Source organism: Pipistrellus kuhlii, unplaced genomic scaffold, assembly GCF_014108245.1.
Source record: "Pipistrellus kuhlii isolate mPipKuh1 unplaced genomic scaffold, mPipKuh1.p scaffold_m20_p_14, whole genome shotgun sequence".
NCBI classification, from domain to species: domain Eukaryota; kingdom Metazoa; phylum Chordata; class Mammalia; order Chiroptera; family Vespertilionidae; genus Pipistrellus; species Pipistrellus kuhlii.
The window spans coordinates 20,607,997-20,634,413 of record NW_023425449.1 but is presented as its reverse complement, the minus strand read 5'-3'; the positions used below and the strand labels follow the sequence as shown (position 1 = coordinate 20,634,413).

The 26,417-nt window shown below is 39.6% G+C and overlaps 1 protein-coding gene across 7 annotated transcripts in view; it reads left to right on the top strand.

Annotated features, from left to right (window-relative positions):
• SAMD12 (sterile alpha motif domain containing 12) overlaps positions 1 to 26,417 on the top strand; it is a 319,976-nt gene that overhangs the window by 14,112 nt on the left and 279,447 nt on the right. For 6 of the 7 annotated variants that reach the window (XM_036436837.2, XM_036436840.2, XM_036436838.2 and 3 more), the window contains exon 2: positions 22,030 to 22,208. In XM_036436837.2, coding sequence (XP_036292730.1) covers positions 22,075 to 22,208 — 134 coding nt within the window. In that variant the 5' untranslated portion in view covers positions 22,030 to 22,074. Of the gene's footprint in view, positions 1 to 19,504; positions 19,560 to 22,029; positions 22,209 to 26,417 lie in introns of those variants that run through there. The other variant, XM_045581391.1, reaches the window with a different exon arrangement.

Genomic DNA, 26,417 nt, shown 5'->3' with positions numbered 1-26,417 from the left:
CTGGCTGATGCAAGGTCTATTGCTTGCTGAGTGCCTCTCTACCAACCCAGGAAGCTCATACCTCCCTCTGACCTGCTTTGCTTGGCCAGGGTTTCTTAATTGAAACTCGGTAGCTGGTAGCTTTGGCACTCGCATGTTTGCTGGGGCTCAAAGGCCATCATCGATGAAATCATACCGCCCTGGCTTTCCACAGTCCTGTACTTTCCAAAGTGCAGCTTCTCATTGGAGCCACAGCTAATCCAGCTGGAACAGGTGCCCTTGTCCCCATTTTATAAATAAAAATGTGAAGGCTCCTTTGCCCGAGGTCACATAACTCAGTGGCCGAACTTATTAGAACTTGGTGTCTTGAGTCTTTTTAATTTATTTTTATTTTTATTGATTTTTTACAGAGAAGAAGGGAAAGGGATAGAGAGTTAGAAACATTGATGAGAGAGAAACATCTATCAGCTGCCTCTTGCACCTCCCCCTCTCCCCCCCCTCCCCCGAATATGTGCTGGCAACCAAGGTACATGACCTTGACTGGAATTGAACCTGGGACCTTTCAGTCCACAGGGCGATGCTCTATCCACTGAGCCAAAGTGGTTTTGGCTTGAGTCTTTTTATTACAGTATCTACTATGAGTGGGAAGAATGGCACAGTGTCTCCTTGAAGGGGTTTGCAAATGGAATGTCCTAAATGGGGTCAAGATTTTTTCTTAGATATTGGATGAAAGCAGCCAGAGTGGGCCTGTGGTTATGTAGATTTCTGGTAGTGCCTAATCCTTGGCTCAAGTAACAAGAGATTAAGTTTGCTTTTTTTTTTTTTTTCCTTCTCCCAGTATTTTCTTGATTCTTCATAACTCTTATCTCCCAAGTAGCTATATTAAAGTAATATTTAAAAACATATTTTTTTCTGGGTATGAAAACCCTTTTTATTCACCATAGAAAGAAAAAAAATGACAACACAAATAAACTAATAACAATAGCTAACATTTATTAGGCATTGAGCTAATATTTGCATTGTATGTACCCTAATATAGGCATATACTGTACTGCTTGTTGATAGCATTGAGTATTCTGATGGGTTGGGGTTTTCAGATCATACTAATAATTATTTATTTCTCATAGCCTACCTGTTCATGATAATCTGGTGAAATGGTTATTAATATTATGTCCATTGCCTCCATGAAAAAAATTAAGGCTGAAAGATATCTTCAAGGTGATCAATGGTTTTGGGTAATTTTTCTGAGGCCACTCAATGAAACAAGTGAGGAGTGAAGCCTGTGTATGTACAGTATGGTTAAAGTCATCACTGTAAGAGTATCTAAATTCTTTGAGTACTTACTATTTACCAGGAAGTATGATAAGCACTTATATACTAAAAATTTATATTTTATTTTTATTAAAGTTATATATAGGCATACTTTTAAAATTAGTCATCTTTAAAATGCGGCTTAATAATATTTTATTGTTCTTTGCTTGGTGTCCAATAAAGTTATCACTAATTTTAACCAAAAACTTCTCAGTTAAATCTTCTCCCAGAAATTCAAACATTACACTGAATGGCCCGTTTATTATGATCTCTGAATGCATAATAACCTGGCCACTCAGTGTATATCCTATATAATAAAAGGCTAATATGCAAATTGTCCCCTTGACCAGGAGTTCCACCAGCAGGCAGGCCAGCCAACCGCTCATGTTCCCTCACCATGGCCAGGCCCCACCCATGCATGAATTTATGCACTGGTCCTCTAATTTACATATATATCCTATATAATAAAAGGGTAATATGCAAATTGACCCTAATGGCTGGATCAGAATGATCGCTGGACCAGCCACTACGAGTTGCACTGACAACCTCTTGTCCCTTCTCCTCACCATCAGGCACCAATCACCCTATGGCAAATGGGAGCCAGGGGTGGGTGGTGATAGGGGCAGGGCTGACTGTGGGCAGCTGGGGAAGATGGCCCTGATCACAGGCCAGGCTTAGGGACAGTACCTGTGCATGAATTTTGTGCACTGGGCCTCTAGTATGTGTGTATGTATGTACACACACACACACACACACACACACACTGAGTGGCCAGATTATTATGTGTTCAGAGATCATCATAATCTTGCCACTCAGTGTAGGTGTTCTATGATTTTTCTCTTCATTGAAGAAAGTTTCCCAAAATAATTTTGACGTGTTTCAAATAGGTCTACCGTGTTTCCCCGAAAATAAGACATCCTCCGAAAATAAGACCTACTTACAGGTTTCCTTCTGAATGAAATATAAGGCATCCCCCTGAGAATAAGCCCCCCCCCCTAGGCTAAACATGAGAGATCTGGTCCACTGATTCTGAAAGAAATGGAGTCACAAGAAATTCACCAGGAAATTCAGGAATTGGATTGTTATGTTGATGTTCCAGAAGATGATGACATGATTGTCATTGAATGAATGAGTAAATTCTTGATACTGTAGGATTCACAGTTTGTCTGGTTTGTGTTGACAACTACTGTACTACTGTACCGTATACAGGTAATAAATTTCCTTTATTTTCATTTAACAATAAATGTGTACCGTAGTCTTCTTCATGGAAAAATAAGACATCCCCTGAAAATAAGTCCTAGCGCATTTTTGGGAGCAAAAATTAATATAAGACACTCTCTTATTTTCGGAGAAACAGGGTAGTTGTTCTCTGGACTTGTTTTAGAGCTGTTGTTTTTTGGTTTTCTTTCATCTGTTCTTGGGTGCCTTTCGTGGTGTCAGATCCCCTTTTCCAGGATCCTGAGTATTCCTCTCACTTTTCTTTTAACCTTGGTTTTGATGGAGCTCATCTTCCAGTTATCTGCAGAGAAAAGGCACATGCATATCTATATCCGAAAAAGTTTATCTCTGACCCGTGTACTTAATTGATAATTTGAGTAGATTTTCAAATGTTGGAAATAATCTTCTGTCACAGTTTTGACGTCTCTACTGAAACTGGAAAATTGAACTGGAACGTGGTATTACTCAGGGCAGGTTGGTTCCTGAATTTCTGTCTGGTAGAGTAGAAGAATGAGATCATGAATGAAAGGCAGTATAGTAAAAGGTGGAAATTTATTGATAAACAAGCACAGACTCCCATGTGGGAAAGGTGAAGAGCCCCACTAAGTCACTTTTCTCCACAGTTTATAGAGGTTCCGGTTTTTTGTGCCTTGATATCACTTCTGATTGGTCACTATCCCCTCTTGGTTTAGTCACTAAAGCAACTTTAGAGCTCAAACCTCAAGTGAGATATGTGAGGTTCCCTCCTTCTTCTCTCTTACTGTTCTCCTGTTCCCTTTGAGCTTTCCTCTTCCCTCTCTGAGTGAGGGGCTTCCTTCCCTTTATTCTGTAAATGCAGACCTTTTGCAGCTCCCAGCTCCCTTATTCTGTGGAATTGTACCCTTTGCAGCTTTGTGGCCCTGTGCTTTTTCCATGGACCCCTTAACTCCTGATATTTCTTAAACCTGCCTATTTCATCCCTAAAAACTTCTTTCACTATATGTTAAGTTTCCAGTCTTATTGTTGAGAAATCCGAAGCCCTTCTGATTCTTTATCATTTATATGAAATATACATTAAAAATATTTAACCTTCTTCCTATTCCTGGTATTGAGAAATGTAATGAGACTATGCTTGGAGTGAGTCTATTTTCATCCATTGTATTGTGTCTTTTGTGGTCTTTCCAAATAAAAATGGTCTTTCAATATGTACATTCATTTCTGGAAATTTGTATTAACTTATTTATTTGATTTTATCCAATTTGCTCTGTTCTTTATTTCAATAACTGCTATTTTTTAAGATAAATTTTCCAGACTGGCTCTTATTTTAAAAAAATATATATTTTATTGATTTTTTACAGAGAGGAAGGCAGAGGGAGAGAGAGTTAAAAACATCAATGGGAGAGAAACATTAATCAACTGCCTCTTGCACACCCCCTATTGGGGATGTGCCCGCAACCAGGGTACATGCCCTTGACCGGAATTGAGCCTGGGACCTTTCAGTCCGCAGGCCGACGCTCTATCCACTGAGCCAAACCTGTTTCGGCTGGCTCTTATTTTTGAAGTCTATATTTTCTTATGTCTCATCCTGTTTTATTTTTTTGTTTTGTTTTTTGTTCTGTTTTCTGGTAGATTAATTTTGTCTTTCAAGCTTCTATGGCACTTTATATCGATAATTCCTATTATTTTTAATTTTTAAAGAGATTTTTTTTTTTTTAAGTTTTTATAGCACCTGATCTTATGTTGTGGATAAAATCTTTCCATATTTCATTGAGGATATTAATGCTAACTTTTTTTATTTTTTTTAAATAAAGTTTACTTTACTCTCCATATTTCTTTCTTCCAAGTTACATCCCCTCTCCCCAAATTTGTTTATTTTGGTCTCCTTTCATGCTATATAACCTTAAATGTTTGTGTATAGTAGCTCTATGCCCATATTTAAGTAGCATATTTTTTTTTTTTAAATGGAAATCTGTCTATTTTTGAAGGGGACCAGTTAATCATGGTTTTCATTATAAGATGAACTAATTGGGTGTTTTTAGGATAAGAAGGAAGATCTTCTAGTGGCAGAAGGTTTAGATCATTTTTATGGGATTGGTTAATTACTGAGAGAAGACCGAGTATTTGAATTCCAGTGTCTGAATCCATAGTATGTTTCCTTATCCACTCATTTTATTACTTCCAGATAAGGTTTCTAGGTCAGGGTATATTTTATTGTATTAAAAGTTAGCAATCTCGCCAAGATCGGTTTGGCTCAATGGGTAGAGCATTGGCTTGGGGACTGAAGGGTCCCGGGTTCGATTCCGGACAAGGGCATGTGCCTTGGTTGCAGGCATATCCCCAGTAGGGGGTGTGCAAGAGGCAGCTGATCGATGACTCTCTCTCATCGATGTTTCTAACTCTCTATCTCTCTCCCTTCCTCTCTGTACAAAAATCAATAAAATATATTTTTAAAAAAATTATAAAAAAAAGTTAGCAATCTCAATGTAGATATTCTGGAAATTCTCATTTCTGAAGATGATTCTTTTAACCAGATATTTCCCTTCAATACAATTATAATCTTCCTCCCTCCTCACCCCACCCCTCTACATCTACCCATTATTGGAGTCGAATTGGGGGTCAGAGCTTGATAATGCTGAGCTGGCCTTTTTGGAAGGGCCAGCTATGAAACCAAAAGGACTCAGCTGTTGGCATAGCCATTGCTCTGTGGTATTGCCTTTGTACTCTATTTTGACATCTAAACTCCCAATTTTACGGAGAGGTCAGTGGGGGTCAAGATTTCCTGAAAGAAACAGGAAGAAAGCAAGTCCACAGCACAAGGAATTCTCTCCTGATGAGTATAAGGCAACCATTTTCTTAAAGATACTAGTCCAGAAAAATTTGAACTTATGATACTCATTCAGCCAACCATGATGGGTTTATTTGTCAGGAATTGAGAGAAAAAAAAAAAAAGTGCAGTACTGGAAAATAAGATAATAGTGAGGAGGGTATGGTGTCTGGAAATACTTGAAGAAGAGCCATTCCCTGGCATGAAGGAAAAAATAATTTATCCAGCCACAGAGCTACCGTATATCAGCCATTTATACCTGAAAGCATATTTCATTGTAAATGTAAAGATCTTTAAAAATTTTTACATAATTTTCTGATAATATTTACATAGTGTATTCTGTTAACATCCTAAAGCAAAGATACATTTAGAAATTCAAGAGTTTTTATAAATGCAATATAGTAACATTTTCCTTTTAAATGAACCTTAAAACATAGTTTGGTATGTATGTAACCTGGAAAGTAGAAAAGAAAAAAATTTCCATGGATTCATCTTTGAAAGCCAATGTTAGTGTTTGCCATGTTTCCTTCTAGTCTTTTTCTCTTTGTATGGCTTTTGGTTTTGCATAACAGTCAAAGGCATTTTGCTTGCCTGTTAGTGAGATTTTTTTTGGGGGGGGGTGGTTTTCAATTGGCATTGACTGTGGTTATGTTCTGATAATGCATGTCTGTGATTTATTCTTTTCATGAGACTGAGTAAGCCGTGATTTAGATTTAGTTCTTGGCTTGAATAAATTCTCTGTACGCTTTTAACATAAAACATTATTCAGATTAGAAAGTGAATAATCCTTAGAGCAAAGAAATAATGATGTATGTTTCATGGCCACTTAAAAATATCAGATCTAAAAAAAAAAAATCAGAAGCACAAAAATGGCTTGGGGAAATGTGTATAACACTGATAAGACTTTAAGGTCCCTGCAATGGGAGACAGTCTCTCAGTGGTCCTAGGAAATGGGACAGATGTTTAGTGATATTTATTAAATATATAATAATTAGATTCACATGTAATGTGATGGTCTCAAACCAGAGAAAGGAAAACTCTGAGAGCTGTGGTCAGCAAACTGCGGCTCTTGAGCTACATGAGGCTCTTTGGCCCTAGAGTGTGGTTCTTCTACAAAATACTCAGATCTAAGCTTTATATACTTGATTTTTACCCCCTTCTCCCTAATTTTAAGGATGGATTTAGATGGTAACAGTTGGTGTTTACAGTGCTTTAATGGTTGTCATATTGAGAACTGACTAGAAGCATCTTTAAAAATAATTTATAACACCATAAAATGAATTGCCAATCTTTCAGAGTGTACTTTTTAGAGTTGTTTTTGTTTTTGTAAACCAGCCAAGAAGATCCAGAACAGTGAAGAAGCTGGTAAAATATTTTAGGAGCATCATCTGATTTGAAAAGCTAAGTAGGATTATAAATCCTCTCTCAAATACGTAATCACACACTCTGCCATTTGCTTGTGGTTGTTTCTTTAATTGGCTCTTAGGACCGTGTGTGTGTGTGTGTGTGTGTGTGTGTGTGTGTGTGTGTGTGTGTGTGTTTCAGATGTCCACGGGGTACCTGCCCACCCACCAGCCTTCAGCTGTAGGACTCATAGGTGGGTTCATAAGGGTTATGGAATATATGTTGGCTTGTCATTATTTGGCCCCTGTTATGGGCCCAGAATTTAAAGGGACATAGGGAGTGATGTTGATAATTAACTACAATAATATTATTTTATTTGGTGCCTAATTTTGTGGTGGTGACTTAATGAACTGATAATTAGATACCATTTGTAGTGCAAATAAATGCTTTGGGAGTTCAGATTAAGGAAGCTAGGTATGTATTGTAATAAAGGAGACGGTTTTTAATGAGACTTAAATTGAATCTTGAAGGATGTTCACATATCACCAGATGGTTATTGTCATTATGTGTTTATCCATGTTACTGAGACACAACACTGGCTAAGTTTCCCCCTGCTTTAAATATTTATTGACTTTCCAATTGTTTAATGAAAAAAAAAATTCCAAATTTCTCAAGATCCCCACACTCACTGTAATCTGCTCCCAGATTATCTTCCTGCCTCATTCCCTTGGTTATTTTTGTGTGTGTGTGTGTGTGTGTGTGTGTGTGCTTTAAATTCCAAATGATTTGTTCTTCCTTGTAAATGCTCCAAATTTTCCTTATCTGTACCTTCTTTTAAATTGGTTATTTTGCTTGGACACCTACCCCTGAAATATAAGTGCAAACCTGGTCTGACTTCTTCAAAACCTATTTGAAATGCCAGGTTTCCATCTTGCCTGATGTATATATAGGTGTGTGTGCGTGTGTGTATGTGTTGGGGGGGAGGTTTGGGGGGAGTTGGAAGTAATCCTTTACTTGTTCAGTTTTTGTATTCTCTCATCATTACTTCCCCCCTCTCTTACCCTCATATTATCTGCAGATAATTATTGGATTGCTTATTTTGGGTTCTGCTCAAACCTTTAACTCTCATAGGCAAGTATTATTTTTTTTTAAGTTGGGGACACTTCAGTTTCTATAACTTTTATTTTGCTAACATTAAAACTCATATGCATAGATACATACACTCACCATATACTTATGCAATTTGATAAAAGATAGGCAGTTAACATTAAAAAAAAATCCAGGAATGACAAAATCAAAATAACATATGGCCAATGGAAAACGCCCAAGGCTGTTTTTTCCATCTTGCTGAGGACCAGTGCAATTTTCATCACATGTCTCAGTTCTGGGCAGACATTCAGGAGCCACTATTTTGGTAGACGACAAGCTTTGCCAGAGCTGACTTGTCTCTGACTCTCACTTGATCTCGATCTCCCTCAGAGATAGATAACCTGGGGTCTCCCAAAGCTTCTAACAGAAAACAAACTGATTTGTGGCACAGAAGCAGCCAGGTTGGGAGGTAGATTATTCCAAGATCTGAAAGTTGTCTGAAATAACTAAACAGGAAAGTGCTTGCTGAAATGTGTATGAAAGTCACAGCTAGACACATTACAAGAGCTGTTTATTCCCAAAGAGCAATCATGTTAGAAAATCCCTAATTATCACATTGCATTTAATTAAATATGGTTATGTAGATCACCAAAATCAATTAAACAAATATAGAAAAGAAAATAATTTCTGATGTCAAATTATTGCTTTCTCTTTTTTTGTCAAGTAACATTTATTGGGAAGAAAGACTGATTTTTCAAATTGGTGCCATCCAGTAGATCTTTCTGGGATGATGGAAATGTCTCCAGTCATCTGCACTGACAGTGGGGTAGTCATGACCACATGTGGCTGTTGAACCATTGAAATGTGGCTGGTGGACTGAGGAACTAAATTTCCAATTGTATTTAAATATCATGAGTTTGAAACACAATAGCCAGGTGTGTGTTTTTTTGGCTTCATTGGACAGTGTGGCTTCAAAAATGTGATCAAGGAGTATTGACCTGCAATCTGGGATGCCAGCTTAAATGGATTCTTATCAGTTTTCTTAGTAAATTTGGGAAATTTTAAAAGGACCACTTTTTTTTTTCATTAAGGAATCTTTAGCAAGTTATAGACTTATCAATGGCTCCATTGAACTTTGAGCTATTTTTTGTCCATAAATTTAGTTATGTTTTTTCCTCCATTACATTATAGCTCTTCCTTTAGAGAATGTGACCTTTGATTTATATGCTTACATATTCATTTGTGAAGATCAAGTGAAACAAGGAGTGGGCTGTGTTAAACTTGAATGTCCCTTTAGTCTGAGGAGCATTTACTGTGAATAGAGAGTGAGCAAATGAAACTGCCTACTAAGATGACCTTGCTTTGTGCATGCACATGCGAACACACACACACACACACACACACACACACACACACACAGAGCGAGCGAGAAAGGGAACACTAACATTCATCAAGTCAAACCAGAACCTATCAAGCCTTTCTCATGTTTCTGTGATTTGACAGATAACTTAATGTTTTGGGCTGAAATAGTATTCTTTTTCCTTTAGTTGCCAGGATAATCCTTTCAAGAGAATGTTAAGCTTCTTGTTTTTTTCTCTGATGCCTTTATCTGACCCTTTGTCCCCTCCACCTTCCCTAACCACCCTGACCAGTCATCTCTTGCTTCTTTTATTGGAGCTGTCTGTGTCTGTGCATTTCAAGGGTCAGGGTGCCTTTGAATAAATCAGTGTCACTAAGATGACATTAACAAGAACTAAGAAAGAAATGCCTCTAGCGATGGGTGTCATTTGTTGAGTACTTAATCAGTGCCAGGCATTGACAAAGCCCTTTAAATATATTTTCATTGGTTTCTTCTGAAGCTTTATTAAAAAAAAAAAAAGTAGTGATTATTTCAGCTCTATATTTAAAACAACCCTAACCTAAAGCTAACTAACTTGCCCGATACCACACAGCTAGGTGGTGGTAGAGTCAGATTCATTAACTCCAAAGACCATGATTTAGAAGGGAAAATTGTATTCCCTAGAGTAGCTTGTTGTAGAGGGAACAATGTGCAACGTGAGGTGAAACAGCTCTTGTTTTTATTTCCTCATTATGAAGGCCTTTAACTAGTTGCTTAGCATCTCTAAGTCTTTCCCTCCTTCTAATATCTAATCCCATAGTGATGGTGGATGAAGAGACTGCCACATGTGTTAGTTCTGTACTTCCTCCTACTCTCCTGAAATAACGGGTTGTAATATGTCAACTTTTTCTAAACAGTCAGGTTTGTTTCATTTTTTTTGGTTTCACAAATAACAAAAATACAGTCAGTAATGAGTATGTTACAAGGGGCAGGCACTTTTAATCTTTACTTTTAACCTCATTTCTCAGTTCTCACCAAGGTTGTTTGTATAACTGTAAAGCTATTCTTTTCTCCTCTGGCTTTATTTATCTTTACCGTTTATACTGAATTTCACTTTAATTTGCCCTCCTCGCTGGGAGTGCCACTTGGCACTTTTCAAGTCTGTACTTGTCTTTTATAAACTACATGGCTGCTCTTCCCATAGTGGCCTGAGGTGACCTCTCAAAATGGGTCACTCACTTGACCCAGAAAAACCCACAGAACTATGCAAATCAAGAGGTTCACATCTTCTGGTTCACTTTAAGAACACTTGTGAAACTGCCCAGGCCATCCAGGGTATGCATATCCGAAAAGCCACCAAGCTTCTGATGGATGTCGCTTCACAGAAGCAGTGTGTGCCATTCGTCATTAAAATCATGGAGTCCTTAGGTGTGCCCAGGCAAAAGAGTAGGGATGGACAGAGCGTCAGTGGCTCAAAAGGAGTGCTAAATTTTTGCTGCACCAGCTCAAAAATGCAGAGAATAGTCCTGAAGTTAAGGGTTTAGACATAGATTCTCTGATTATTGAACAGAGCTTAGAGGTAGATTAACCCATATGTGAACTGTCCTTGATGCATGGAGATGATCTTACTGAAAAAGAGCAGATTATTCCTAAATCACAGAGGAGGTTGCACAGGAAAAAAGATATCCCAAAAGAAAGTGAAGAAACAAAAACATATGACCCAGGAGTACCAGTAAATCCAGCATAAAATAAATGCCAATAAAATAAATGACATGGCTACAATTTTATTTAATTTTTAAAAAAAATTGCCCTAGCTGGTTTGACTAGCTGGGTTGACTCAGTGGATAGAGCATTGGCCTATGGGCTGAAGGACACATAGGTTCAATTTTGTCAAGGGCACATATCTCAGTTACAGGCTCATTCCCTGGCTTTGGTTGGGGTGTGTGCAGAAGGCATCCAATTGATATGTCCCTCTTACATCATTGCCTCCCTCTCTCTCTCTCCCTCCCTCCCTCTCTCTCTCTCTCTCTCTCTCTCTCTCTCTCTCTCTCTCTCTCTCTCTCTCTATTACCTTCCACTCTCTAAAAATCAATGGAAAATATCCTCGGGTGAGGATTAACAAAAAAAATTTAAATTGATGCCAATATTCCTCCATTATGATGGAGGAGGGTAATAGGATAAAATGGAAAACTGATGTTCATTAAACAGGTGCTGTCAGGTATTTTTATGTGCTGTCTTATTTTATCAACACAATAAAAAAGTGGGTATTAATAATGCATTATTAGTATTCTCATTTTATGGAAAAAAGGTGATATCATTGCCCACGCATGTACACTCAGCAGGAAAGTGATAGAGCTTGGACTTGAATTGTTGTGTCATTGTCTCTTGGGTGGGGAAGAGGAAGTGGATGAAAACACATCATTCAAAAATCACTCATAAACTCTGAAAGTAATGGAAACATATCTAGAGTCTCTATTTAATTGTTTTTGTTACATTTTAAAATTATTTTCTACACAATGGAAAATATGTATCAAGTATTTAGTTCATTGAGGTTTGATACTTGACAGTATTGTATAACCAAAGCAAGATGTGGAGCATTTCCATTTCCAATAAAGTTCCCTTGACCCTTTCCTTTATCTCTTCCATTCTGATATTGAGCCATCCACTGAGCTTTTTATTTGAAGCATCAATCTTATATAAAAATTGATGTTTGAAATTTTAACCCTGCTATTTGGCTTCTGTAAATGCTTGCTTGCTTAAATAATAAGGAAATAAGACTACTTGTTCCAAAGAGGCCATAAACCTTCTCCAGACAAAGTTATCAGTGCTGGTGCCAGGCCAAGCCTTTGGTTGAGGTTTCAAAGCCCCAGCACATAGGGCCCTTTAAGAAATTGCAGAGGGAACTGAAAAAACTTATTTGGGAGACAAAGAATGTAAAAACATATAAATACCAGAAACTTCCTGTGTGACATGGCCCAGAATTTGAAATACAGTTTTCTCTCAGCCCATGTGTAATAATAATAAAGTGTAACTCCATCTCTCTAAGTGTTGCTTGGTTCTTCTCTGGTTTTCTGTAACAATTTCACTTATCAGTTACTGTATTTTTTTTTTTTTTTTAGTTCTAACATTTCCATTTGGTTTTTCTTTGTCTATTTCTTTGGTGAGACTTTCTGTTTCTTGGCTAAAGTTTTCTTTTCTAAAAAAAAAAAAAAAGCTCATATCAGTTGTAACTGCTTTTTTATTATGACTGCTATAAATCCTTTGTCAGATAATTCTGTCTCCTCTGTCATCTTGTATTGCCATTTATCGATTACCTTTTTTCATTCCATTTGACATCCTCCCGGTTCTTCATTATGAGTGATTTTTAAATTAAAATTTAGATATTTTTATTTCATGTCACAGATCTCTGGATCTTTATTCTTCAGTTTTCAAGTTGGCTTGGCTTTCTTTAACACCATTCTGGCCCAGTGGAGTTAGAAATCCTGGTGCCCCACTCTGCCTTAGATGGTACCTGGGAGAAGGGTTCTCTTAGTTATCACTTGGTGATGGAGAGAGTTATCAGGTTCTTCTGACACTACCTCAGGAAGGAGGAAGCACTATTTCTATGAATTACCTCAACTGACACTGCAGGGACGAACAGGTGGTCTTATTAAACAGATGATGGGGATAAAAATCTCCTTTTGTGGCCTTCTATGACAACCAGCCCCTAGGGAATCTCAAGGTCCTTATAACCTGGAGAGGGTAGAAGTCTAGTCTTTCCACTCAGCCTTCTCTCAGTGGTTGGGTCATATTCTTTTCTGTGATGTTTGAGCAGGAAGGTTTTTGTCCAAACTTTTATCTTGCCAGGCTGCCCCTATCATGGTCCTTTGGCTAGAGAGGGCAGCCCTTATTGGCTTGTTTCTGTTCTGTGCCCTGTGGCATTTCTAGGTTGTGGGCTGTTTCAGCTCCAAGCCTAGAATAGATGAGGCAAAAAGAAAGCCCAAGAATTGACTTCCAAGCTCCCTAGATGTCTTCCTTCTTCTACCTTTCAAAGTCATTTTTTTGTGTTATGTATAATGTCCAGCATTTTTATGTGTCCTCAGTAGGGTAAATTAAGAAGAGTATGTCTATTAATTTCTCAGAAGCATTGAAGAGGTACTATTAAAAAATAAAGGTTATACAAAAACTTAGAGTAGATCAACTATAGTAGAGCAAAATGTTGTTCTATAAAGTCTCCAATTCATATACATAGATATAGACATTTTGGGGGCACTGGTTCATAGTGGAATGTGGTTCATATAGTACTGTAGTTAAAAATGTCTTAAAGTCACCTGTGTAGTTCACTTATCTGACACCTGAGTCCTGTCTAAAATTTTGTAGAAACTCTAAATATATCCATTTTCGTATTCTCTTCATGAATGTGTGTGTGCCTTAGGGAGAGCCTTTCCCCCACTCTCCTGAGGATGAAATAGGTAAGTTCAGCATTATTTTACTTTCTGCTATATTTAGATTATCTAGTTCAGATATCGTGGGCAGGAAGGGTGAGTATCAGCTGTAGTGATTACTTTTAAGCAGTCTTTGGGGAATGAGGAGCTCTGATAGCAAACTGTGAGAAAGATAAAATTGTCTCTGTAAACACCGAGCCAGAGTCAGTGTGCTTCACGTGGCACAGCAATGCAGTGCTCTGACACAGATGCAAGTGGTCTGAACATCTGGCTAGGACAGCGTCATTCAGGCCCAGCTCCAGTGCCCACACAATGGTCGTCAGGGATGCCATCTGGCAAACTGGTGAGGATGACAGAGTGTACTATTTTGGGGTCCAACTTTTCACATTCATGTATTTCTTCTCATTGACATTTGAATCCAATGGAATAGAGTAAGTCACCTCCATTAATGAAACCCATATTTGTAGAATGTCTGTTAAGGGTTTATTTTATATGAGAGATGTATGCGACATGGGCTAAGAATCTTATCTCTAGCTAGAAGCAAGACCCATGAAACTGTAAACAGTGTATCTCCATTCTAATACTAATAATGGGATTGGCATCTATGTGTTTCTAAGGGCATTCATTCATTTAATAATATTTATTGGGTGCCTAATATATACACTTGTTTAGCTGTTGTGGGCTCTTGGATGCACAGGACCATCTGCTCAGCAGAAAGCAGTCAGGTAAATCGGTTTCAGGACAGCTCTATGGTTCTGTGATTTAACATGTTTTTGGTGAATTACACAATTACAATAGGTTGGAAGCAACTTTTAGTTGACCTTTTGAAAAAGAGATGTGCATTGTTCATAAGAAGGCAGTGAGTAGGACTGAATCAAGCTCTTTTCAATGTACTTCAGCCCATTCTGTAAGCAGTGACTGAGTACCTACTGTAGGTTAGTCACTTGGCTAGAGGCTGGTTTTATAAAGCTTACTCAGAAGTAGTCACTTGCTGCAGGGGATTCTCAGCCATAGGCTAGGCAGATATGTTGGTAAATATTTGCAGTGCACAACACACACATGCACACAACACACACATGTGCACACACATACACACACAATACACACACACACACACAGACCATATCCTCTAGTAAAAAAAAAGACGTAATTGTCAACATTGCTTAAAAGGATATACTGAGTGCAAAATCAGTTAAAGCTTTATAGTGGAAATGAGAGAGCCTTTGCTATTTCCTGAAAAGTTATCCACAAAAATAGGGAAATGCATATTCTGTACAAAGATGAGTTCTGGTGAAGCAGAGAAGCACTGAACATCTCAGGAGCTGCGAGCAGTTTCTGCGTGATGGTGGAAGCCCTCAGTGCAGAGGCCCATGCAACCTCCAGGGCCTGTAGGAGTGTTTGCACCATGTCTCTGTGTACAGAGGAGCTCAGGATAAAAGGGCCTTCAACTTGAATGAAGCTCCATCCCTATTGCACTACAGGGAGGATGGGAATCAAAAGTCAAGGGAAGCTGGGTAACTTCTTGGCAAATAAGAGACACTTGTTACCACAAATGGATGCAGCAAAACCAGCACATTTTATTTCTCTTCTCACATCATCTTGAAGAGGCTAACTGAGGCCTAGAACAGTCTGTTACTGTGACCTAAGCAAGGCATGTGAGAATGGGATCACTGTGAGGTCAGGGGTCAGGTCCAGGAGGACCAGGCTCACTTCCAGCATTGAAGATGCTCTCTGCCCAGGAGACTGGGACTTGTTGTGAGAACATGCCCTACCCGGGGATATTCTAAAGGACTCTGTTGAGCTGTCATTATAACCATTTTCAAAAAAAGTTCTAACTGAAAATCACAGTGAGATTATAGATAAACTCTCAGAACTTTGAACAAAGAAAATATCTTTAGAACTTCTCTTTCCCCTTATGGAGACTGTAGAGGGATGAAATGAGTGGGTGTAGGGTTTTTATTTAGTTATTTTATTGTATTGTAGAATATACATAACATAAAATTTATTATTTTAACCATGGCTAAGTGGCATTGAGCACATTCAAATTGTTGGATTATTCCTGCCATCTCCAGGACTTTTTCATCATCCTAAACAAGACCTCTGCACTAAGCAATATGCCCCTAATCTGCTTTCTTCCAGCTTCTGGTCACCACTGATTTGCCTTCTATCTCCATGATTGTGGCCAGTCTAAGTATTTCATATAACTAGAATCATACAATATATTTGTCCTTTTGTGCCTGGCTTATTTTACTTACTGTTATGTCTACAATGTTCAGCATATGTCAGACCTTCATTCCTTTTTAAGACAGAGTAATATTTCACTGGATGTACCATCTTTTTTTATCCATTTATCTATCAATGGACATTTGGGTTATTTCCATCTTATATTATAGCTTATTATGAACTAGAGGCTTAGTACATGAAAATTCATGCACTGGAGAGGGGGGTCCCTCAGCCCAGCCTGCCCCTCTCACAGTCCGGGATCCCTCAAGGGCAGGATGTGATGCCCCAATCACACCTCTGCTGCTGCCACTGCCAGCAGCGCAAGCCTCAGCCCAGCCCTGGTTACCTGTACCTTGGGCCGGCCCTGGGCAGCTGGGGGGCTGAGGGGATTGGGGGACTCAGGAGGCAGGCAAATGGAGTGGCTGGACCCACCTGGGGGTGGGCCCAACTGTACCATGTGCCTGCTACCCTGGTGAGGGTGAGGGGACTGAGTACTGACATCTTGTGACTATAAGCAATTCCATCTTTGAGGGCATGGCAATCAATAAGCATATTTCCTTCTTATAAGCTGTGGGTGCTGCCATCTTTGTGAGGGTATGACAATCAATTAGCATATTCCCTCTTTATTAGGATAATGCCTATGAACATGGGTATGCAAATATCTGTTTGTTTCCCTCCTTTCAGTTCTTTGGTTGAATGGCTGGGTCAAATGGAAAATTCTGGGTTTAACTTTTTTTAAAAAAAAAATGTTTTTATTAATTTTTAGAGAAGAAGGAAGAGGGTTAGAAAGATAGAAATATTGATGAGAGGGGAACATCATTAATTGGCTATTCCATGCACTGGGGATTGAGCCCACAACCAGGGGCATGTGCCCTGACAGGGAATTGACCTCTGACCTTTGGTTCCTGAATCAACGCTCAACCACTGAGCCACAATGGCCAAGCTAGATTTAACTTTTTTGAGGGATCACCAGATGCTTTTCTGCAGCAGTTGCACCATTTTTATGTTCCCACCAGCAATGCTCAAGGTTGGAATTTCTGAGGAAGTGGGTTCTCACACACGAAAAAGAGATGGTGCCTTCAAAATGGCATCTCAAAACAATGCTAAAACATGTGCATTTACAGTGAAACATTTCCCTGTTAAATGTAAAAGCAATATTTAAGAAGTCTGTTTTGGTTTTCAGCACTTCATTTTGAATTGCTCAGTATCAGCATCTTCGACATTAGAGTGACAGCACTTTAGGTAGAGACTGCAAGCAGCTTGGAGTGTCTATTCAATAAAGATAAAGGCATGAGGCTGGTCGGGAAGATCAAGGGAACAGGAGGAGGGTATCTCAGCCAACCTGTGAGCTGCAGAGCCCTTCAAATTGAAAGGAAAATTTATTGGAAACAAGAGGGGCATTGATGAAGACAGAAAAGAGAAAACGAACTAGGGCATCTTTTACATGATGTGCAAAGAAATGGCAGTCACAGCTTGCAAGAGGGCATTTGAAAGTTGCTTGATATATAAATACTAGGGACATGAAATTTCAGGGAAAACAAAGCAAAGGCTGTCAGAAATGGTTTTAAATAAACAAACCCAAGCATAGAAACCTAAATCAACTCCTGGCTTTGCAGGTAAGGCAGGAACAGCTATGGAGGATTAAAATATTTGTGTGAGGAAGGCAGCTACGTGTGTAGAAAGTCAAAACGCCGCATTCCGCCTCATGTTTATAGATACCTTACATTTTGAACGCTAGGTATTTACTAACAGGGAATAGTTTCCCTCAGACTTAAAGGCATGGTTGTGAGGGGGGAAAAAAGAGGAGATGGCTGATTCATTCAGCAGCTGAACAAAGGTTTCTTAGATGTCTACTGTGTGCCAGGTTCTGGACTGAGGGGTGGTGATCATGGATGAATGAGACGTGGAGCCTCTGTGGAGGAGCTTGCAGTTAAGGTGGGCAGGGCAGGGCAGATGGATCAATTAGGTAAACATCCTCAGTACAGCCAGGAGGTCAAGCTCCGGGATATTGTGTGCATGGAGGGAGCATAGCCTGGGGTTTCTCACTCTGAGCCAGCAACCCTAGAAGAAGCGGTCTGACCTGACACATGGACTGAGGAGGAGCTAGCCTGCCTCCCAAAGAAGGAAGTGGGATTCAGGGGGAGGAGAACGCTTTCTAGGAGGAAGGACCAGCTTGAGCAAAGGTGGAGGATGTATTGGAGTCTGACTTGGTGGGGAGGTGACGGAGAGGGAGGACAGGAGGTCCTAGAAGCTGCCAGCAACTCAGTGGTATTGCTAAGCCATGAATCCCAAGACAGGAAGAAGTCAGGGATCATGCCAGAGTAAAAGGTTTATTTTTTTCTTTTCCTCAGTAATGTGTAAATCCATCCCACATTAATCCCCCATCTTCCCACATGAGCACACCTTTTTTTAGTAGTAATCACAATTTTAGTTTAGGTCAGTGGTCGGCAAACTGTAGCTCATGATTGAGTGTTCAGTGTAAGGAGGCTGTTCTTCGCAGTTGGAGAAGCACGTGCTCTCGTAGGCTTTGTCCTCTTTTTACCACAGCCTTAATTAGGCATTATGGTTGGGTCTCTAGCACCCATTTGGTTCCTGCCTTGTTGAGTAGCAGCCATGAAGTTTCGGTAATTGCTTTTAGCAGAAGGTTGACAAGAATGGAGAGATTTGAACACGTACATCAGAGTCCTCAATAACCCTGTTGAACTGTGAAATAGCTAACTCTGAGCTTTCTGTCCCAAAAGCTAATAAATTGTCTTATTATTTAATTCATTTTGGGGTTGTTCATCTGAAACTTGAAATTATCTGCATCCTAAATGATACTTGATTGTTGTAACCTTAGGCAGACACCTGTGTGACTTTTTGTGAAAGTCTTGGAGCCTCATTTTTATCTGAGAAATGAATACAATTATGTCTCACAGTGTTTTCTGATGTTTATTTGAGATCCAGCACAAAGCCCAAGGGTGGAGCAATAGACTAATATATGTTGAGTGCCCACTATGTATCACATAATAGTCTGGTCCTTAGTTTTAGGCACATTAAGGACTAAAAGAGAAATACATGGATAACTTCATATTAAGTGGTATAAAGTCACATGCATATGGACCATTATACAATCAGTTTAAATTCTTTTTATTCCAGGCACATGATCTAGCATGGGGTGGGGGCAAGGATGGGCTGAGAAAGAGGATTATGGGAAGGCATATTAGAAGAAGTGGTATTTAAACCGAAGCCTGAAGGATGAGTGGGAGTCAGGTGAAGAATGAGGAAGATCATTTCAGGCAAAGAAACTTAGACAAAATCCAGGAGATGTTAAAGAACTTGGTGTGTTTAAGGAATGTGTGGTCAGAGTGAATGAGGAATAACCTGGTGGGAAAAAGAGGAGAGGTAATGCAGGGCCTTATTGGCCATGTTAAAGATTTCTAATGCTCTAAGTACAAAAGAAAGCCATTTGAAAGATTGAAGCAGGAGAGTCTCATGATCTGGCCTATGCACTTTCTCAATGAGATGTCAGGGTTCGAGTGGGCAAGAGCAGTTGGGCTAGAAAAGTGGATGGGTTTGAGCAGCATTTGGTTAGTGCTTACGGGATCTGCTGATAGATGGAAGGGATGTGAATCATGGGGAGAGTGAGGTCAAGAATGACTCTTGAGTTTCTATGTGAGTAACTGGAAAACACGCATTGTTTTCTTAGGAAAATCAAGGTTCAGGTCTGAAAATATTAATTTTAAGATATCTGTGATACATTGAAATTAGGAAGTTCAGTGACAGTTTTACTTATGCCTGAACCTCATAAGAGGACTTTCTAGGCTGGCGTTGAATGTTGAAATCACTGGTAGGTTGATTTTATCAAAATTGAAGGGAATGTGTTAAGGAGGGAGTTGAAGGTGGGAACCTTAGCTCACTTTGTCTGGGAAGCCTTCTCTCACCTCGCAGGTAAAAAATCTTTAGAGGCCTGATAAAGGGAAAAGGAAGCCTTGACCTGGATGGGGAGCTGAGTAACTGAAGAATTTTTAGAGTCACAGAAGTTGGTTGAAAGGGGATAATGATGAGAAAGGGCAAAACTGAAGATATTGGCTAAAAGGAATTTTTCAGTGAAGTAGAACCCTAAAGGGGATGGAGTTGGTGGGAAGGGGCGGTGATTTAAGGTGACAGCCAGGGAAGGACATAGGATGGGAATTTAACTAATTTTGAAGGTTGGGAACACAGGAAGATTGAGATAACTTTTTACTAGAAACCTTAAAATACACATAAGCCATGTGTGTGCACATACATCCCACACCCCCCCATAACCCTAGTCATGCACGGTGGTCATTTAGGTAGAATGTATGGCTCCTATAACATTCCTGCTGTTTCTTAGATAATAGTGTGTGCGTAGAAGATGTTCAGTAAGAACTTATTAACTATGTATGTCCAGGAAATGGGCTTTACATTTGATTTGTGAGGATATTTATGTCAGAGAATGTGGAAAGGTACGTAAAATCAGAAGACATTAGACTTGACTCCCTTGCACCTTCTACTCTGCTTTTTTTTTTTTTTGTATTCCATGTAGCAGTTATCACTCTGTTTTATTTATTTATTTATTTATATTGAATTTATTGAGATTACATTGGTTAATAAAGTTGTATAGATTTCAGTACAGTTGTATAGGTTATAGTACAATTCTATAATACATCATCTATATTATATATGTGTGTTTACCACCCCATGTCAAGTCTCCCTCCATCACCATTTATCCCCTCTTTACCCTTTGCTACTCTCTTTCCCTCTGGCAATCACCATTCTGTTGTCTATATTTGTGAGTCTTGTTGTTTTGTGTGTTTTTTTCCTTTGGTTAATCCCTTCACCCTTCTCACCCAGCCTCTAAACCCCTCCCCTTTGATAGCTGTCAATCTGTTCTCTATATCCATGAGCCTGTCTTCACTTTGTTAAGTCATTTTGTTCATCAGATTCCACTTATAAGAGAGATCATGTGATACTTGTCTTTCTCTGACTGGCCATTTTCACTTTGCATAATACTCTCCAGGCCCATGTATGGTGTCGAAAAAGATAAGATTTCCTTCTTTTTTACAGCTGAGTAGTATTCTATTGTGTAAATGAACCACAGCTTTTTTATCCATTCATCTATGGATGGATACTTGGGCTGCTTCCAAATCTTGGTTATTGCAAATAATGCTATAATAAACATAGGGATGCATATAGTCTTTTAAAATAGCGTGTCAGGTTTTTATTTTTATTTATTTATTAAATTTTATTGATTATGGTATCACATAATTGTCCTTATCCCCCCATTCCCATCCCAAACCCCTTCCCACATACACCCCCACCTCCCTGTTGTCCATGGCCACTGGCTAGGCCCATATGCATGCACACAAGTCCTTTGGTTGATCTCTCCCCCTTACCCCTCCCCTCCCCTACTTTCCCTCTGAGATTTGAGAGTCTGATCACTGCTTCTCTTTCTCTGGGTCTGTTTTTGTTTGTCAGTTTATGTTGTTCATTATTTCCTCTAGAAGTGTGAGATCATATAATCCAAGAAATATCCTTGTAAGAACCGAAACTGAGACAAGCCATAAGTAACTATGCTGAGAGGCAAATTAATCAGTCTGTAGTGAGTTCCTTTCTGGGCCAACAGTTCTTTTGAGTCCCAGTTTCAATGACAAACAGTTCCTTATGTGTATATGTCAGCCATGATATTTCAGATCTGGTTGGTAAGTGTGTTGGGTTTTTAAATCACTAGGTCATTGTCTTTCATCTGCTTTTTCACTTAGATTGTGAGTTCTTTGCAGATAACATCCATCATATATCCTGCATTCATGTTTTTAGTATCATGGGATGACATATAGTAACTACTATTAATAAATATTTGTTGAATGATGCATGAGGGTGGTGGGCTTGAGTGGATGCTTGAAAAACAGAGAGGATTCAGAAGGGGGCAGAATGAGCACTTTTTCAGATAGAGGAAGAGCTATTGGCTAACCTGCAAGGGTTGAAATAATTAAATGTGTGGGATTCACTAACAAAGTTGCCTGATTTGGTATTCTGGTGTGCATTGTGACGATCAGTAACTTGCTGAAGGTCCAACAACTTGGAACTGATGTTTTCTGGATTTGCACTTTTGTCTGACTTTAGGGTTTCCCACCCAACAACATTCCTTCCTCACCAAATTCCTTCCCACAGTTGCCAGACCACCGCTCAACTCGCCGAAGCCTTGTCTCTTTCCACTTAGGCCAGATGAAATATTGTCTGCCCTGGACATCTTCTTCACATGATTTGTTTTCTGAGTTATATTTTTTCCTCTCACCTAGCTCTCCACTGCGGTTTGAATCCACGGGGGATTGATCATCCTGCTCATGCTGAAGGCATTAAGCTGCAAATTGAAGGTGAAAGTGTTGAGTCTCAACCGATTAAAAACAAACATTTCCAGAAGGTGCTTGACCAAAAAGGATCCCCTAAGCGACTGCAGGCAGAAGCTGAGACGGCTAAGGTAAGCTATAACCCGATACATTAAGGAGACCGAAACTGCAGCATTGCTGCTCTGTGGTCAAGCCACAGAGAAGGACTGGTGGTGCTCTCACTAATCACTGTTGTCCCTTCAGTTTAATGAATACTGCTTCTGGATTATAGTAATCATAAATGAAAATATTGACTGCCTCCCCATTGGGGTGAAATCAAAACCCATTTGTGGTCAATCTCATAGCATGAGATTGTGAGTACAGTAGAGAATGGGCTATAGTGAAGACCGCCTTGGACTTAAAGATTTGTTTGCCAGGCTCAGATTTATCATTTTATGATGTTGGGCAAGTCCTGTGACTTTCCAAGCCTCAGAGTCTTTATAGAGAGTGTACCATCAAGGCTGCCTCCCTCATCCAGTTCAGATGAAATAATACAGTGCGTCTGGAAGTATTTTGTAAAAGGCCCAGCTGGCTGCCTGAGTATTGAGGGATTTTTGCTGACAAGCACTGTTAATAATAACTGACATTGGAAAATAATTAGTTGATAGAGGTGAGGAAGACCTATGTGGGTTTATCTTAGTCCATTTGTACTTCTGTAACAAAACACTTAGACTGGATTGCTTGTAAACAATTAAAATTTATTTCTCACAGTTTTGGGAGCTGGAAAGTTTAAAATTAAGGTGCCACCTGTTTCCATATCTGGTGAGGGCCCACTTCCTGGTTAATAGATAGCTTTCATCTTATTGTGTCCTCACATGGTAGAAAGGGACATGGAGCTGCCTGGGGTCTCTTTTATAAAGGCTCAAATCCCATTCATGGGAGCCCCATCCTTGTTATCTAAGCACCTACCAAAGGCCCCACCTCCTAATACCATCACATTGGCAGTTAGGTTTCAACATGGAATTTAGGAGAATGTAGACATTCAGTCTATAGCCATCTTTATGTGGGAGCATGAGTGTGGTAATATTTAAAGTGGGGAGGGGACAAGAAGGGCAGGTTACTGCACAGCACATATAGCATGTTCCACACATATAGCATGTTCCTGTTGATGTAAAAATGCCTTTCATTGCATAAGGGCATCACTGAGTCAGGAAGTGTGCACTCCACAATTTGAGCAGCAGTTTATATCTAGAGTTGAGATTATGGAGAAAACATTTTCTTTGAGGTCCCCCTCCCCTTAAATATGCATTCTTTTAAAAATGGTATTTATTTTAAGCCTTTTACAGGTTGCTCTATTAACTTTAGTAGCTCACCTGTGGCTTTTCCTGTTTGGGGGGCCATATTCTGCCTTTTTCGGTGCTGTATTTCCTCCCATGGCTTCACATTCTTGCTGGTACGTTATTGGCCAAGAGAGAGAGTTATCTTGGGGACTTTGAATGGTGGTGAAAGCCACTTGATTAGGTGTCTTTTGGTATTTGTGTTGCTGAAGCAAGCACTGATGAGGTGTTTTACGCATGTCTCTTCCTGAATCTTTTGGGCTGGAACATCTTTGACCAGGTGTTACATTATGATTCAGTTTGACATTCTGTCTCTTGGCTACTGACTGACTATGCAAATCAGGTTCCCTCCTTTGCACTTTCCCATTTGCTTCACGCTGGGAACTTGGTTCCCACTCCCTACCATGCCTGTGGGCTCTGACTCTGAGTTGGGCTTTGAAACCAATGAGCCCCTTAGCATGTCTACTGTTCCAACCAGCAGAGTGAACTTTGTGCCTTCCCACTGCTGTGCTTTCCTGGTTTCTAGAGAGTTCTCTTCCTTGATTTTAAGCGTGGCATTACGTACATTAAAAATTATTGTTTTTAGTATCTTTAAGTTTCAAGAGCCTCAGGGTGGGTTTGTAGCTTGAGCTTAACCTAGCATCTTGATCCTGAAACTTGTATTACTTTCAACACTTAAGAATATACCCCTCTATATCTACAGGGTGAACAAAAATAGGTTTACAGTTTTTCATATGGAAAATAATACAATAATTAATAAGTAAAAATAAAAGAATAAACTCAGTGTTTTGTGTACTTAGAGCTGTAAACCTTCTTTTGCCCCACCTTGTATTTCCATTCTGGCAAGAACCACCCTTTTTGTCTTTCTTAGAACGTGGCTTTGGCCCCAGTTCCTCAAAAGGCTAGAATCCTAATTCTGGAAGGAGGTTGTGCTGCCAGCTGCCTTCAGCTCTCATAGACCAAAGGCAAAGCAATGGAGAACCAAGCTCACTGTTAAGCCTTTCAATCTAGTTGGGGGGAAAATGGATCCAATTGAAATGCTGATATGCAAAGATTATTTACCAGTATAAGTCCTAAATGCTTATGAGCATTTGGGAATCCAGAGAGCGTGTACACCATTCCACAAGTTCTATAATGCAAAACTGTGTTAGCTTTCCAGGTGGGTACAAAGCAAGAGAGATAGGAGATATAGCAGGTTCATCTAATTGGGAGGCACAGAAGTTATGAAGGTACAGCTTCCCCCCACCCCTTCATCCACCTAGGGACATGTACAACTACCCCAGATGAGAGCCAAAGTAGGAATGGGTCTCCTTGACACAGAGAAGACACAGCCTCTGTTTCTCATCAATCTCTATTTATCTTTCCAGTTATGAAGGCAACTCACAGCTCCCAGAAGTAGTTCCAAAGACATAGCCCTGTGACAGACTGAGGCAACTTCTTGGATAGGTCCAGGTCTGAGGTTAATGAACCCTCTCCTCACAGAAGAAGCAGGGATGGGGCTTACAATAGAGGTAGAACTTGACCTTTGTTGTGAAATATGGATCCAATTCAAATACACAGCAACAAGAACGGAAGGCACCCTTAGCAATGAAGTCAAAGTACCTTGAGCTGGGGTGTGGCAGCAGACACCCACAGTTGTGCTCAGCAGCTAAGGTTCCTTTTGTAGAAACAGGATGGGACAGTATGTTGGAGCCAAGTTGTATGGGATGTGAATGCTAGAATGAGGAACATGGATTTATTTTCTACCAAAACAGGGCATTGTCCAATGGTAGCCACTAGCCACAAGTGGCTATTTAATTGTATTAAAATAGAATAAAATGAAAAAACGGTTTTCCTTATTCATCCTAGCCAAATTTCAAGTGGTCAGTTGCCACATGTGTCTAGGGGCTACTGTTTTGGATAGCATAGACAGGGAACATCACAGAAAGTTCTGGACAGCACCTTTCTGATCTGCGGGAAGCCATTGATGGTCTCTGGTACAGGAATAAGATGGAAAAAGGAAAGTGGTGGAATTTGAGTTTCTGGAGAACTTGGAAGGTGGCAGTGGAGTGAATATCAGTCTATCAGCAGGAAGTACCCTGGTGGTTCCCCACCTTGGAATGCTGAGATCTGTCCTGATACGTGGCCTACAGACAGTCTTGGGAAGTTAGAAAATCTAGACTTCTGGATTTGATTTTTTTTTATTATCACAAGGAAACTTACCCTTTCTATATTTTTATCTGTAAAATACAAATTTCATAAGGTTGCACATTTTTTTTCCATGCAAGCATTTTGCCAGAGCCTGGCAAAGTGGTGAGTTAGAGTGACAGTCAAAAGTCTCCCTGGCTTTTTGAGGGTGGCTTTTACATGTCCCTTGTATATGTGTGACTGCCCCATACCTTTTGTTTATAAAATTTGTATTCCAGTTTTATTGCTGAGAAAATAAGGAATTTAAATGCCTTGCTTAGTTTCTCACTTACAACTAGAGAAAGATGAATTTCAGATCAGAATCTAAGTCTCATGACTCCAAATCCAGGCACTTCTATTCCCTTAACATTATCTGCACAAATGATTTATTTACTTGAAAAGAAGACGTAAGCTGTTCTCCTGAGAATCTGGCCTACTAGGCAAAGAACAGGTTAGAACGCTGTGTGTCGCCTTTCTAACTCGAAGAGAAACACGGAAAATCGTGATTGCTGTATTATATAATGGAGAAGCCATGCCAGCATCTGAAACAGTGAATAATGGCCCGCGTTTGGCTTCGGGATGCATCATGCAAATCTTTGGCAGCAGATGGCCTTTTCTCATTAGGCTAATATTAGATTTAGTTTGTATTCATTTGGCACAGAGTTAAAGGAGCCGGCCTGGAACCTAGTGCAGGAGAAGAAAGCCTGGTGCTTTGGATAAGCCACAGGCCTATAAATGAGAGTTGACTGGAGGGCAGCTTGTAACAATGAGCAGGAAGCATTACTCTGGGATTTGAACAGAAAGCTAAAAGAATTTTGACTTGGGTTAAAAGATGAAGGGTGGGTTGTACTTAACCTT